The sequence below is a fragment of the Hemitrygon akajei genome, chromosome 16 (genome assembly GCF_048418815.1).
Source record: "Hemitrygon akajei chromosome 16, sHemAka1.3, whole genome shotgun sequence".
NCBI classification, from domain to species: domain Eukaryota; kingdom Metazoa; phylum Chordata; class Chondrichthyes; order Myliobatiformes; family Dasyatidae; genus Hemitrygon; species Hemitrygon akajei.
Genome location: NC_133139.1, coordinates 57,691,438 through 57,707,077, shown reverse-complemented (window position 1 = coordinate 57,707,077; position 15,640 = coordinate 57,691,438). Strand labels below are relative to the sequence as shown.

General features: G+C 42.9%; 1 protein-coding gene and 1 long non-coding RNA gene across 5 annotated transcripts in view; both read right to left on the bottom strand.

Moving 5' to 3' along the window:
* Window positions 1-44: 44 nt before the first annotated feature.
* On the bottom strand, window positions 45-7,600 carry LOC140740084 (uncharacterized). 2 transcript variants are annotated; one of them, XR_012101793.1, is made up of 3 exons: window positions 7,495-7,600; window positions 6,338-6,409; window positions 45-276 (listed from the first exon to the last, which is right to left on the bottom strand). It is a non-coding gene; the product is annotated as an uncharacterized lncRNA (long non-coding RNA). The 2 variants fall into 2 exon arrangements; XR_012101792.1 differs by lacking the exon at window positions 45-276 and having other exon boundaries at window positions 5,626-6,409.
* A 757-nt stretch (window positions 7,601-8,357) lies between these two features.
* LOC140740079 (adhesion G protein-coupled receptor E3-like) overlaps window positions 8,358-15,640 on the bottom strand; it is a 35,258-nt gene continuing 27,975 nt past the window's right edge. For 2 of the 3 annotated variants that reach the window (XM_073068946.1, XM_073068947.1), the window contains 2 exons: window positions 9,331-9,422; window positions 8,358-8,616 (listed from right to left, as the gene is read on the bottom strand). In XM_073068946.1, the coding sequence (XP_072925047.1) occupies window positions 8,373-8,616; window positions 9,331-9,422 (336 nt within the window). In that variant the 3' untranslated portion in view covers window positions 8,358-8,372. The remainder of the gene's footprint in view (window positions 8,617-9,330; window positions 9,423-15,640) is intronic. The other variant, XM_073068948.1, reaches the window with a different exon arrangement.

Below are 15,640 nucleotides of genomic sequence, written 5' to 3'. Positions count from 1 at the left end.
AATAACTGACCTACCCTTGCCAACAACCAGACAGGCTATTTATATATTTTTAAAACTCAAGAACACCTTTATTGATGTTTTAAACCTTAATTGCAGCTGTCAAACTTCACTGTCATTTCATTATTACAGGACTTTGAATAATCATTCTTGTGAAGTTTCTACATTGCCATACACAACATGTCCACTTAAACCGGGCTAAAACTGGGCTGTAACTCCTCATGTAAATTCCTTGCATCATTCCGACCACGGGATATTGTTTAAAATGTTACATAGTCACTGTAAAACACAAAGGGTGAAGCAGTTTCAGGTAGCTCATACCTAGACCAGGGGTTCCCAACCTTTTTTATGCCATGGACCTCTACTATTAACTGAGAGGTCCTTGAATCCCAGGTTGGCAACCCTTGCCCCAGACTAACAAGCATGTACATGTATACTTGATGATAGTGAAATGGATTACTTTAGGCTAAGGGTCAACACCAAGTTACCACATTAAACTGGCCGAATTATTCACTAAAAAAAAATCCACTGATAGAGCTTCTTGAAAACTTCCACATTTGAGCAGAATTGAACAAGAACTCACTCCAAACCTCACCATTTATCCCAAGTTTTCCCTAACACAATAAAGGATTGTTAAAGGACTGATATCTTGCCAACTACTGACTATAGATCCTGGGTTTCAGTAGGTGCACTTTGAACACAGTGTATCAACAAACCCATTGCTCCTCACTCGACTGTTGTGATGAGAGAAACTGTTTATCGCACAATCCCAGAATTGATAAGTGGCTATGTTTTCAATCCGAGAATCAGTTTATTATTCAGTAACTTAGATATACTGTATACGTTCTGTAACTACCTCCAAGCAAAATAACCCAACTGTTGAGGGAGACACTTTTGAAATAATTTACAGTTTTTAATCAGCTACCATCTTCATTAAGAACACCTTGCAAATTAATTCCTTGTGAAAGCAGCACCATTACCTGTCCCAGACATAACTGGGAACAGAAAACCCTTAAGAAACATTTACACATTACACTCCTTAACAAACCACTCACAAATATGCAAACTAGAAAGCAAGCTAGCCAGGAATATAAAGGAGGATAGCAAAAACTTTTTTAGGTATGTGAAGAGAAAGAAGATAGTTAAGAACAATGTTGGGCCCTTGAAGAATGAATTGGGTGAAATTGTTATGGGAAACAGAAATGGCAGAAGAATTTAATAAGTACTTTAGATCTGTCTTCAGTAAGGAAGACACAAGCAATCTCCCAGATGTATGGATGGGCCAAGGACATCGGGTAACAGAGGAAATGAAACAGATTGACATTAGGAAGGAAACGGTGATGAGTAGACTGATGGGACTGAAGGCTAACAAATCCCCAGGTCCAGATGGTCTGCATCCTAGGGTACTAAAGTAGGTGGCCCTGGAAATTGCGGATGCATTGGTAATCATTTTCCAATGTTCCTTAGATTCAGGAACATTAGTTCCTGAGGATTGGAGAATGGCTAACGTTATCCCACTTTTTAAGAAAGGAGGGAGGGAGAAAACAGAGAACTATCGACCTGTCAGCCTAACATCAGTAGTGGGGAAGATGCTAGAGTCCATTATTAAAGATGAAATAGTGCATATCTAGATAGCAGTGATAGGATTGGGCCGAGCCAGCATGGATTTACCAAGGGTAAATCATGCTTGACTAATCTATTGGAGTTTTTCGAGGATGTAACCAGGAAGTTAGACGGGGGAGATCCAGTGGATGTAGTGTACTTCAATTTTCAGAAGGCATTTGATAAGGTCCCACATAGGAGATTGGTGGGTAAAATCAAAGCTCATGGCATTGGGGGGAAGACATTGAACATGGATAGAAAACTAGTTGGCAGATAGAAAGCAAAGGGTAGCGGTGAATGGGTGTTTCTTGGATGGCAGGTGGTGACTAGTGGGGTGCCACAGGGCTTGGTATTGGGACCACAGCTGTTTACGATTTACGTCAACGATTTAGATGAAGGCATTGAGAATAACATCAGCAAGTTTGCTGATGATACCAACCTGGGTGGCAGTGTGACGTGATGAGGATGTTAGGAGAATTCAGGGTGACTTGGATAGGCTGGGTGAGTGGGCAGATACTTGGCAGATGACGTTTAATGTGAATAGGTGTGAGGTTATCCACTTTGGAAGTAAGAACAGGAAGGCAGATTATTATCTGAATGGTGTAAAGTTAGGTAAGGGAGAAAAAATACAAAGAGATCTAGGAGTCCTTGTTCATCAGTCACTGAAGGTGAATGAGCAAGTGCAGCAGGCAGTGAAGAAGGCTAATGGAAAGTTGGCCTTTATTACAAAGGGAATTGAGTACAAGAGCAAGGAAATCCTCTTGCATTTGTACAGGGCCCTGGTGAGACCACACCTGGACTATTGTGTACAGTTTTGATCTCCAGGGTTAAGGAAGGACATCCTGGCTGTAGAGGAAGTGCAGCGTAGATTCACAAGGTTAATTCCTGGGATGTCCGGACTGTCTTACGCAGAGAGGTTAGAGAGACTGGGCTTGTACACGCTGGAATTAAGAAGATTGAGAGGGGATCTGATTGCAACATATAAGATTATTAAGGGATTGGACAAGATAGAGGCAGGAAATATGTTCCAGATGCTGGGAGAGTCCAGTACCAGAGGGCATGGTTTGAGAATAAGTGGTCGGTCATTTAGGACAGAGTTAAGGAAAAACTACTTCTCCCAGAGAGTTGTGGGGGTATGGAATGCACTGCCTCGGAAGGCAGTGGAGGCCAGTTCTCTGGATGCTTTCAAGAAGGAGCTAGATAGGTATCTTATGGATAGGGGAATCAAGGGATATGGGGACAAGGCAGGAACCGGGTATTGATAGTAGATGATCAGCCATGATCTCAAAGTGGCGGTGCAGGCTCGAAGGGCCAAATGGTCTACTTCTGCACCTATTGTCTATTGTCTATAAATATAATTGCAATAATGAGAAAATTCCCAATGAAAGTCATCCAAAGGGGATTTATGTTTAAATATGTATTTAAAAAATCAAGGCTCAATTCATTTGGAAAAATAGCAACTGTGTGTAACAAAGCTTTTTCCTGTTGTGCACACAATCCATTTGTCGCCTTCAACGTATTACCAGTGTCTCAGTAACCCTGACGAAGGAACTGGACCCGAAACTTTGACTGTACTTCTTCCTATAGATGCTGCCTGGCCTGCTGCATTCCATCAGCATTTAGTGTGTGAGGCTATTTATATTAGATATATAGGAGCAAAAATGGTGAAAGTAGAAAGAAGCGAGTCACAGATACTCGAAATTGGCAGGGTGCAGCTTTCAGTGCATTTCTGGCAACAGAAAATCTGCAGATGCTGGAAATCCAAGCCACACACACAAAATGCTGGAGAAACTCAGCTGGTCTCTTCAGTGTATTTTTGGGTCTGCCCTGCACATCGATGAGAGGGCCTGTGAGCCTGTTGCATTTACCTTGCTGGTGTCTCTGGATAAAGAGTTTTGGCTATCAGAGAATGAAGGGGTGAAGACAAGTAATATGATTAAGTTGCAATCAGCCAGCAAGGAAAGAGCCAACAGGCTTATGAATAAAGCACTATTTCTAAAGACCGTTGTTCAAATTTCTGGAACAATCTTTCTGATTAGCATTTTGTAGGTAGCCATTAGGGATGATAGGATAGATGTAGACATACTTAGCGTAATTGGGAGGGTTCCAAAGTAGGAGATTTCTGCTGCCCTATTTGAGTAGATCCTCTGTAAGGCTGACCTTTCATGGTACAAATTTATTTTGCCAAGAATAATTTTGGGATTAGGATATAAAGTGAATATTGACATCAGTGACCAACCTTCAGCTCTGAATATGCATTGAAGATTAAATCTAAAATGCAACTCTGAAAAATGGGTGGATACTGCTGATTTAAATTCATTATTTGGGTGTCTGTAGAATAGCCGTCAAGGAGAGAGGTGTGAAAGAGGGCGTGTGTTTCAAAGGAAACACTAAATATGGATTGTTTGAATTCAGAGTTTTTCTTTGATCTTTAGTATATAAAGTGATGTATAGGGCTGGACTGTGCAGACCTTTCCACTGAAAGGCACTCGAAATGATGCCTGCTGTATCTTGTTTTGTCGAATAAAGAGGCTGCTTAATTAACTACCAGCACTTTTCGGTGACTTCATTTGCCCCCATGACTCCTGTATCCCTATATCCAGTCTTTGCCCAGTGACAGTTGTATCCCTGATTCCAGCCTCTGCCCTAACGTGACAATTTTATCCCTGAATCCAGTCCCTGGCCACCCCGCTAACCTGACTCCCGTACCTGGCCCAGTGACAGCTGTACTCTTGTTAATGGTTCTGTAAGTTTTTCACTGTGTCATGGGGCAAAGAGACCGGATATCTGATCTACTCTCCAGCCCTCAAAGTGGTTGTGTGTTCATTGATCATTAGTTCTCCTGAGTTCTAGAAAATATATTATCCCCAGCTCTAACATTGTGAATCTGTGCTGTTCCTCCTCGATACCTATTTCCCATGGGTAAGTTGACCAAAATGTAAATACTTCAGGTATTGCTGTGTAATTGCAGTAGGGGTGAATAATCTCTCAATGTTTTAGGTAGAACCTTCAACAAAAAGGGAGCAGAAACAAGAAACATTGAGTGCTTACTCCTGTCCATAGATGCTGGCTGACCTGCTATGTTTCGTCAGCATTTTGTATGTGTACTGTGCTCCTAATTTCCAGTGTCAGCAGAGGCTCTCACCTTTATAATTTCATTTTGAACATTATCATTATAAGAATTAAACAGCAAGTAAGAGAGAAGAGGGAGGTTTCATCCATGGTGATATCCAGCATGTTGCTGTTAAAGAGAAATCTGTTTTTGTGATCTTTTTCAGCCTGAAGCACCAGGTAGGTGACTCACCTCTGCTTCCCTGTGACTTAAAGTGTTAAAATTGACCCACAGATGCTGCCTGATCTGCTGAGTGTTTCTATCAATTTTCTATTTCATGTTTTCAGCATTTGCATTATTTTTTTTGAATTATTTTTGTTGAACTCTCTTATGGTGACAAGAGCTTGGATGTGGCTTCAGAGGGATGTCCCTTGCACTTTTACTTGTACTTCTACGGTGGATGAGAGGTAACTCGATAGAAATGTACAAAATGATACGAGGCATTGATTAAATGGACAGCCAGAGACTTTTTCCCAAGATAGAAATAGCTAATACCAGAGGCATAATCTTAAAGTGATTGGAGGAAAGAACAGAGGGGTATTTCAGGGGTAGGTTTTTTTCACAGGGTGGGAGTTGCATGGAATGTGCAGCTGGGAGTGGTGATAGAGGCAGATATACTAGGGGCATTTAAGTGACTTCTTAGAAAAGCACATGGATGATATAAAAATTGAGCTCTGTGGGAGGGAAGGGTTTAGATTGATATTGGAGTAGGTTAAAAGGTCATCAAAATGAGCTGAAGGACCCGACCTGCACTATAATGTTCTGCATTCTTTCGATGTAGACATGTAATTGAGAGTGTGGATGGTCTTCTACAAGATGGTATCTCCTAATGCAGACTAAATTGTACTTAAACTAGAGAAGGATCATTAACTTCACCAGAAGGAAGAACGCTACAGCCATTGGAGTCACTCAGCTTTGAATTAGTTCCATACTTTTATCAATGTATGGATAAAAGTACATACACTTATCCATAAATGTACAAATGTTTAAATTGCTTATATGGAGCCATTCTTAAGCGATTACAAAGAAGTTGCTGCATCTCACTTTAACTCCAAAACCAGATGTAAGAAATCACCAACTGACTAATAACAGACCCATATATTATAACGGATCCTGAAATGTCTTATAGAGGATAAATGAGCTACGTTCTGCATAAAAGTAATGGTCAACATAAAATGCTGAAGGAACTCAACAGGTCAGGCGGCGTCTATGGAGGGAAATAAACAGTTGATGTTTTGGTCTGGGACCCTTCATCATGTACTGATAAAGGGTCTTGGCATGAAACATCAGCTGTTTATTCCCCTCCATAGATGCTGCCTGCTGTGTTGCTCTGGAGTTACAACATCTGTATAATCTCTTATGTTAAAGGAACAGTCAATCCTCTGCTTTACTCTAAATAATCTGTAGGGGATAAGCTGTCTCCCTCCAAAGTTGTCAGTAGAAAATTCACTTCTACCTTTAGGATGAAAATGTTAATAGAATATACTTTCAACAAAAGGCATCTTGACATTGTAAAGTTGACCACTCCGAGGCGACTTGCCACGGTCATTGGACCCATTTGTAGATGGGTCTTGTGAATGAACAGATATGGGAGATGAATGGCATTTTAGAAAGTAGCATATTCACATTTTCTTGAAACATCTTGCTGCATTTTCTGTAACAAAGCAGAAACCTGGATCCATTTGGTCATACTGTTTCCTGTGGAAAGGAACATGGCTTTAGTCTGGAGTTCTGAATGTGTGAGGAAGTTTAGATTTAACTATGCTCAGAGGGACGACTGCATACTAAAACACTTCCCCAGTATTACCCAGCTGACATGATTTTTGCCCGGGTGAAATATGACAGGTGAAGATGATGTGCGACATTCTTTGGGGAACTCTGCGGAGAAATGTAGACCTGTTGTTCCGGTAAAGACCATCGACAGTGCTACCAACAGAACTGGTCTGGGATGCCAATTCAATAACGATGTGACAGACCTTCATGTTCAGACCTACTCCCCCACTATGTATTCACTTACCCACGCCAATCAGATCCCCTTTGATCCTTTGGCCATTTACCACCATTGTTCACCAGGAGAATCTGCAAACTCTACACTGATTGAACTGAAGCCCATCCATGAGTCTCTCAGCCATCACCTCCCTTTCCTCCTCACCACTCTTGATGCTCAGACTAACCCAGTAAACATGGCCCATTTCCTGATGTCTCTCACTTGTCACTGTGAAATGTTATCTCTGATTATATTTGTTTAGTTATCACGTGTGCATCAAGGCATATACTGAAGTGCATTGTTTGTGTTAATAACGAATACACCTAACGAAATGCCGGGACCAAACTGCAAGTGTCACCTCGCAATCTGGCATCAAAGTAGCATGTTCACATTGTTCAGTCGAACAACACAAAGAACAACAATGTCGCCATAACAACAAAATTAAAAAAAGGAAACAAAACCCCTTTCCAACCCTCCTACCCACCTACCTAGCTGTTCACGCAGACCGACTGCCTCCAGGCCCCCAATATCCATAGTCTCTCAGTTATCAGGCTGGTAGTTTTGGACGCTGACTTCCCTCCTCCTCAGCACAGCTGTCTGCTGCTGACAGACCTGAATGGAGTGCGTATCATGGTGCTGTGTGAGGAGGGGGGTTCCAGACCTTTTGGCCAGTAACTATAAAGGAGATAATGATGGTGGTGTGTGTCCAGGTAGGGTTGCTTTAAGAAATGTGCCTGTGCTGATTGGCAAGGATTGTAAATTTGTGAAGTGCTATCACTAACATGGACATACTCACCGATGTCACGGATAGTGTCATTTTGGTAGATTCAGAGTTGAATAAGACCCTCCTGGCCTTGCAAATGGAGAAAATCCACTTCTGGTATTCAGCTCTTATCTTAAGGTTTAAAAAAAGGAAATTTATTAGAGATTACACCTGAATAAGATCATCTGAGATCCCTGAAACCACTTTTACTAGCTCATTGGTTAACCATTAACAAAATCGCTTATGATTTTGAAAATGGGACTGATCACTGCTTTTGGTGACCTGTAGGGACTTTGGGCTAGTACCATTGGCTTCCAGTGTTTGACTGGTGTTCTGATCTCACCACAGGGTATATCATGGTGGAATGGTCCTATCCTACTTTATTTGAGCCAATTTATGGCAAATTGTTGTCATTTTTACAGTATGAGGCACTATTGAGGTCTAGGAACTCAGCTTCAAGTCTCCTGGAGCCTTTACAGTCAAAGGGAAAGATATCCAGGCAATTTTCAAACACATATTTGCAAAGTCCACATGTTTATTTTTGAGTGGGGCATAAATATTGCCCACGTTACGAGGAGAAAAGCATCTGCTCAGTTCCCCATAGCAACTGGTGATGATTAACTTTCACCTAGAGTGTAATTGGTTAGCTGGGTGAATGTCTCAACTGAAAGGTGACTTCTGTGATAGTATGGCCCTCAGTAACACACTCAGCTGTTGGCCCTGACTGCATGCTCTCGACTGAGATTTCAAACAAAGCATTGAAGTTTGGGAGGGAGGGTTGACCTTATAATTAAAGTCAGGTTGTTTAGGATGATGTTAGGGAGTATAAAGAGCAGATGTGGAATCGGTCTCCTGGCAAGAGAAGCATGAAAATCTCAGGTATGAAACACATTTGTGTCTGACTCATTTAGTCAACTGCATCCAGGTAATATAAGTAATTCTATTTCATTGTAAATATTTAAATAATCAACTATGATACCACTTGCCTTGGGATTCAGGAGACACAGAATGATGAAGATGAAAGTGCCTTGGAAACTGTTGACGATAGTGAACAGATAGGCCATCACAACCGTTTCCTCTTGGAAGTGGAACAGGCCAAGGATCCAAGTACAGCCCAGGATGAACACCTGTGAAATGGCTTTAAATATCAGCATCCTGTAATGGAGAGAAACTACAGAATCAGAATTGGGTTTACTATCACTGGCATGTGTCGTAAATTTGTCAGCTGTCGGCAACAGTTTCAGCCCAATATTTCCATTCTCTCTGTAGAGGCTGCCGGACCTGAGTTCCTCCAGCTTTTTGTGCATTACTCCTCTTGTCAATGTGTAAGCAGCTAAGCCCAAGCTTCAGATGGAGAATCGTTTATATCTTAAGCAAAGTGAGAAAGCCTTAAGATGATTAGCTTTATTTGTCACATGCACATCGAAAGAGTAAAACAAACAGAGAAATGAGTCCTTACTGTCAATGACCAACATAGTTGGAGGATGTGCTGGGGGCAGCCCAGTGTGACCATGCTTCCAGCACCAACCTAGCATGCCCAAGCTAACTAATGGACTAATCCTAACTGGTACATGTTTGGAATGTGGGAGGAATCCAGAGCCCCTAAGGGAAACCCACACTGTCATAGGGAGAATATACAAGCTCCTTTTAGACAGCAGTGGGAATTGAACTCTAATCGGTGATATCGCTGGGACGGTAGAGCATTGTGCTAATCCCCACCCCCCACCCCCACATGCACATACCCGGGAATGCACAGTGTTGTACAGTTACTCTCAGCTTTTAATAAGCTGCACATTATTGTACAATTAACGGCCTGCCAGTAATTTTGTGGTTCATTTTTGTCTCCTGGATCCATCACTGTAATCTTACCTTGTGTCTTTAATCTTTGACACTTTTGTGTCACGGTTGGAAAGCTCTTCATTCAATGTGTAGAGAGTCATGGTGAAGAGAAATGTGTTGACCTGTTGGATACGTTACAGTTTAGATGTGATGACAGAGAAGAATGCATGTTATCTACCTCAGTACAGGGGGTGGGTGTGTTTGGGAGGGAGACATGAGACACTTCATGGCCTGAAGGATCAGGTGAAGCCTGATCACAATCTAGAAACTTATCCAATCTGAATGAATTGGGGATCTGTAAAACTATGCCAGTTGAAGCAGGCAGACACTCTGAGGGCTGGAACATTACATGTTGGCCACAGGTCTCTGGGCATCATCTTACCGAACCACACCAGAAAATGCCAGAGCTGAGAAGTGGAGGGGATGGACGCATAACCAATAAGACCAAAAGACACAGGAGCAGAATTAGGCCATTGAGTCTGCTCAGCCATTGCACCCTGGCTGATCTATTATCCCTCAGCCCCATTTCATCTGCCTTCACCTTGTAACCTTTGACCTCTTGACTGATTAAGAACTTATCAACCTCTGCTTTAAATATACACAATCACTGGTCCTCCACAGCCGCTTGTGGCAATGAATTCCACAGATTCACTACCCTCTGGTAAAGAAATTCCCCTTTATCTCTGTTCTAAATGGACGTCTTCTTTCTATTCTGAGGTTGTGCCCTCTGGTCTTAGACTCCCCTCCACCTGAAAATATCTTCTCCACTCTATCTAGACCTTTCAATATTCTATAGGTTTCAATGAGGTCTTCTCCCCCCACCCTCCCATTCTTCAAGACTTCAGTAGTACAGGCCCAGAACCAACAAGTGCTCCTCATTCATCAACCCTTTCATTCCTGGAATCATTCTTATGAACCTCCTCTGGACCCTCTCCAATGCCAGCATATTTTTTCATAGATAAGTGGCGCAAAACTCTGCACAATACTCCATGCGGACTTACAAAGCCTCAGCATTACATCCTTGCCTTTATAATATTCTAGCTAGTCCTATTGAAGTGAATTCTAACATTGCAGTTGACTTCCTTACCACTGACTCAACCTGTGAATTTACTTTTGTGGAATCCTATATGAGGACTCCCACATCTTTTTGTACCTCTGATTTCTGGATTTTCTTCCCATTTAGAAAATAGTCTATTTACGCCTTCATTCCTTCTAACAAAGTGCATGACAATACACTTTCCTACACCATATTCCATCTGTCACTTCTTTGCCCATTCTCCCCATCTGTCCTGCAGACTCACTGCTTCCTCAACACTACCTGCCCCTCCGCCTATCTTTGTATCATCTGGAAACTTGGCCATAAAGCCATCAATTTCATCATCCAAACAACTGTCATACAAGGTGAAAATAAGCGGACCCAACACCGATCGCTATGAAACACAACTAGTCACCTAACACCCAACCTGAAAAGGCCCCCTTTATTCCCACTCTTTGCCTCCTGCCAGTCAGCCAATCTTCTATCCATGCTAATATCTTTCCTGTAATACCACAGACTCTTATTTTGTTAAGCAGTGTCTTGTGCGGCCCCTTGTCAAAGGCTTCTCAAAATCCAAGTAAACAACATCCACTGATTCCTTTGTCTATATTACATAGAAAAACTACAGCACAATCCAGGTCCTTCGGCCCATAAAGTTGTGCCAAACATGTCCCTACCTTAGAAATTACTAGGCTTACCTATAGCCCACTATTTTACTAAGCTCCATGTACCTATCTAAAAGTCTCTTAAAAGACCCTATCATATTTGCCTCCACCATTGTTGCCAGCAGCCCATTCCATGCACTCATCAGTCTCTGAGTAAAAAACTTACCCCTGACATCTCCTCTGTACCTACTCCCCAGCACCTTAAACCTATGTCCTCTTGTGACAACCATTTTAGCCCTGGGAAAAAGCCTCTGACTATCCACGTGATGAATGCCTCTCATCATCTTATACACCTCAATCAGGTCACCTCTCATCCTCCTTTGCTCCAAGGGGAAAAGGCCGAGTTCACTCAACCTATTCTCATAAGGCATGCTCCCCAATCCAGGCACCATCCTTGTAAATCTTGTCTGCACCCTTTCTATGGCTTCCACATCCTTCCTGTAGTGAGATGACCAGAACTGAGCACAGTACTCCACGTGGGGTCTGACCAAGGTCCTATTTAGCTGCAACATTACCTCTTGGCTCCTAAATTCAATTCCACAATTAATGAAGGCCAATACACCATACGCCTTCTTAACCACAGATACACCATATGCCTTCTTGACCTTTTTTAATTTTGCTGCCTTAACCATATTGCTTGCTATTTCCTTGAAGAATTTCAACAGATTTATCAGGCAAGATTTTCCCCTAAAGGAAACCATGCTGATTTTGGCCTATTTTTATCAAGTGCCCTCAAGTATGCCAAAATCTCATCCTTAATGATGGACTCCAACATCTTTCCCCCCCCCCCTCCCCCCCCACCACTGAAGTCAGACTAACTGGTATACAATTTCCTTTCTTCTGTCTCCCTCACTTCCTAAAGAATGGAGTGACATTTGCAGTCCTCTGGAGCCGTTCCAGAATTTAGTGATTCTTGACCTTCCTCCACTAACCAATGAGATAAGACTCCCATTACATTAGCCAATGCTCTGTGGGAGAAGCATCTCTCTCCACTGATCTAGGCGGGTGGCCTCTACCCCTGAAAATATCAAGGATCAACTTTATTCGGCGTATACATATATAAGCGGGGAACCCTGGAGCACATCTTCAGTGGCTGCACAAGTGCACTTGGTGAGGAATGGTACCGATGGAGGCATGATCAGGTCCTGAAGACCATTGCTGAAGCCATCAGCGCAGGAGTTGAGTGTGCAAAGTGGTCCTGACCCTCTAAGCAGGCTGTTGCCTTTGTCAGAGCTGGGGAGCAGCCAATACCTACCAGAAGAACATCTGCAGGCATCCAGACCTCTGCAAGAGACTGGCAGCTGTTGGTGGACTTCAAGGCAACTGAAGTTCCCCAACCATATCGCAGCCACCACTCTGTGACCAGACATTATACTCGTGTTCAAGTCTATCAAGCAGGTGGTGATTCTGGAGCTGACAGTCCCATTGGAAGATGGTTTGGAAGAGGCCTTTGAAAGGAAGCTCTAGAAGTACATAGGACTGGTCAGCAACTGCCAGCAGGCTGTATGGAGAGCACTGTGTCTCCCAGTGGAGGTTGGTTGTAGGGGATTTGCAGCCCATTCCTTAGCCAGAGCCTTCAGCAATTTGGGCATTGAGGGAGAGAGGAAGAGGAGAGCCATCTGCAGTACCACCGATGCAGCAGAGAGGGCCTCAAGATGGCTGTGGCTCAAAAGAGGGGAGCCATGAAGTCATAAGTAGCTAGCCATCTGGACACAAGCTGGGGTCTGATCAGCCCTGGCTGGGTCACCTAGAGGAGGATGTATGATGTTGAAAGACCTGAAACACCGGATGATTCCAGGAACATCACTGAAGATGTGTCCAGAGGCGTCAGTAGATGTATATACACAACATTCAACAATAATAGCAATTATATAAAAGATAATGTTAGAGGTTAAAGTATGGATATGGAATAAAATTTGCATAAATACAAACCGTTTGTATATAATAGCATGTATTTATAATGTAATCATTTATAAATTGGCGTAGTGCACTGTGCGGTAATTAGATAGAAGGGTGTGGGGTAGTAACTAGAATAGTGATCAGATTAATTGCCTCAGGGTGATAGTGTGAAGGTTCTGTTTTAATAGCCCTATAGTGCTTTCCATATGCTCTTAAGAGCATATTCTCTTAATATTGGATTCCCTCCAGGTGGGGCAACATCTCTGCATCAACTCTGACCGAAACCTCTCCTCAGAATCTGAAGTGTGTCAGCCTTCTAAACTCTCAATCTTGTACGTTGACCCCTCCACATCAGGACTCTGCTCTGCATCTGATGAGGGTCAATTCCATAAGAATATGACACCCTGAGTAGAGAGCCCCTCATCCTTCCCCTCCCCCCACTTCTCACCCCTTAATTCTCCCACTAAAACACACTTTATGATCTTTCCCTGAGCAATGAAGGCAAATGGGTTGGTGCATAATTTTAGGGTGACTGGAGGAAAGTATGGGGGGGGGAGAGGAATGTCAGGTAGTTTTTCTTTTACACAGAGCATGGTGGGTGCTAGAGGTGCAAGTAGAGGCAGATAGGGGTATTTAAGAGACACTTAGGCATGTGGATAATAGAAAAATAGAGGGCGATGCCGGAAGAAAGGATTAGATTTATCTTTGAGAGTAGGTTAAAAGGTCAGCATAACATCATGGACTGAAGGGCCTTTACTGTGTTGTAATGTTCTATGATCGAAACTTTCATTTTAGCCAGAATATTGAGCACTAACTGGAGACCCTGTGGTGTGAAGGCAGAAACATGCACACACAGCACATTTTTACGACTGATTGCCCTGCAGCTGAGGGCATGTGTGTTCACCAGGTAGAAGGCAGATGTTTCAGGACATCTCTGAGTGTATCTCCCAGCAGAGCTATGTTGGAAAGTAAAGGTGAATAGGTATTCCAGGATCGTGGCCGGGACATCTTTGAGTGCATCTCTCTGCAAAGTCCCATTGGAAAGTGGTGGGTTGAATGAGCACTGTGGGTGGCTCAGATGTACAAGTGTTCTAGTGAGCACAAGACAGAACAGATGAGTGTTTCTGCAGAAGTGGATTCAGGATAGAGTCTGGCTTTTCTGGTGCTAGGGTCTAAGAAGCTCTTGGACAGTTCAGAGCTCAGAGACCTCATCCTTGACCCTGCCTTGTGCAGCTGGATCCTGGACTTCCTGTCAGCAGGTTGTAAGAGTGGGCTTCCTCACCTTCAACCCTCTGGCTCTCAATATAGGAGCCCCTCTCAATACTCTTGCTACGTACTGAGTACCTTCCTCTGCTCCCTGTATAACCATGACTGTATTGCCACCCACAGCTCTAATCTGCTAATTAAATTTGCTGACGATGCCACATTGATTGGCCTTATTTTAAACAATAACGAGGTGGTCTACAGAGAAGAAGTTGTCTCTCTGACACAGTGGTGTCAAGAAAACAACCTCTCCCTTAACGGTGAAAAAACAAAGGAGCTGGTTGTGGATTACAGGAGGAATAGACATGGGCTAACCCCTATTGACATCAATGGATCTGGGATTGACAGGGTTAATAGCTTTAAGTTCCTTGGCATCCACATCACCGAGGAACTCGTGGTCTGTGCACATCAGCTGTGTGGTGCAAAAGGCACAAAAGTGCTTCTTTCACCTCAGACTGTTGAAGTTTGGTATGGGCCCCCAAATCCTAAGAACTTTCCACAGGGGCATAATTGAGAGCATCCTGACTGGCTGTATCACTGCCTAGTATGGGAACTGAACCTCCCTTAATCGCAGGACTCCGCAGAGAGTAATGCGGACGGCCCAGTGCATCTGTAGTTGTGAGCTTCCCATGATTCAGGACATTTACAAGGACAGGTGTGTAAAAAGGGCTCAGGATCATTGGGGACCCGAGTCACCCCAACCACAATCTAATTCGGCTGCTACTATCCAGGAAACACTACTGCAGCAAAAAAGACAGCACCAGCAGGCTCCAGGACAGTTTCTTCCACCAGACCATCAGACTGATAAACTCTCATTGATTTGCATGTACTCTATATTACATTGACTGTTCTATTTATTATAAATTATTATACATAAATATTATTTATTTTGGTATATATGATTATCTGGATAGACAGGGCCTGATTAGGAACAGTCAACATGGATTTGTGCGTGGAAGGTCATGTTTGACAAATCTTATTGAATTTCTTGAAGAGGTTACTAGGAAAGTTGATAAGGGTAAAGCAGTGGATGTTGTCTATATGGACTTCAGTAAGGCCTTTGACAAGGTTCCGCATGGAAGGTTAGTTAGGAAGGTTCAATTGTTGGGTATTAATATTGAAGTAGTAAAATGGATTCAACAGTGGCTGGATGGGAGATGCCAGAGCATAGTGGTGGATAACTGTTTGTCAGGTTGGAGGCCAGTGACTAGTGGTGTGCCTCAGGGATCTGTACTGGGTCCAATGTTGTTTGTCATATACATTAATGATCTGGATGATGGAGTGGTAAATTGGATTAGTAAGTATGCAGATGATACTAAGATAGGTGGCATTGTGGATAATGAAGTAGGTTTTCAAAGCTTGCAGAGAGATTTAGGCCAGTTAGAAGAGTGGGCTGAACGATGGCAGATGGAGTTTAATGCTGATAAGTGTGAAGTGCTACATTTTGGTAGGAATAATCCAAATAGGACATTCATGG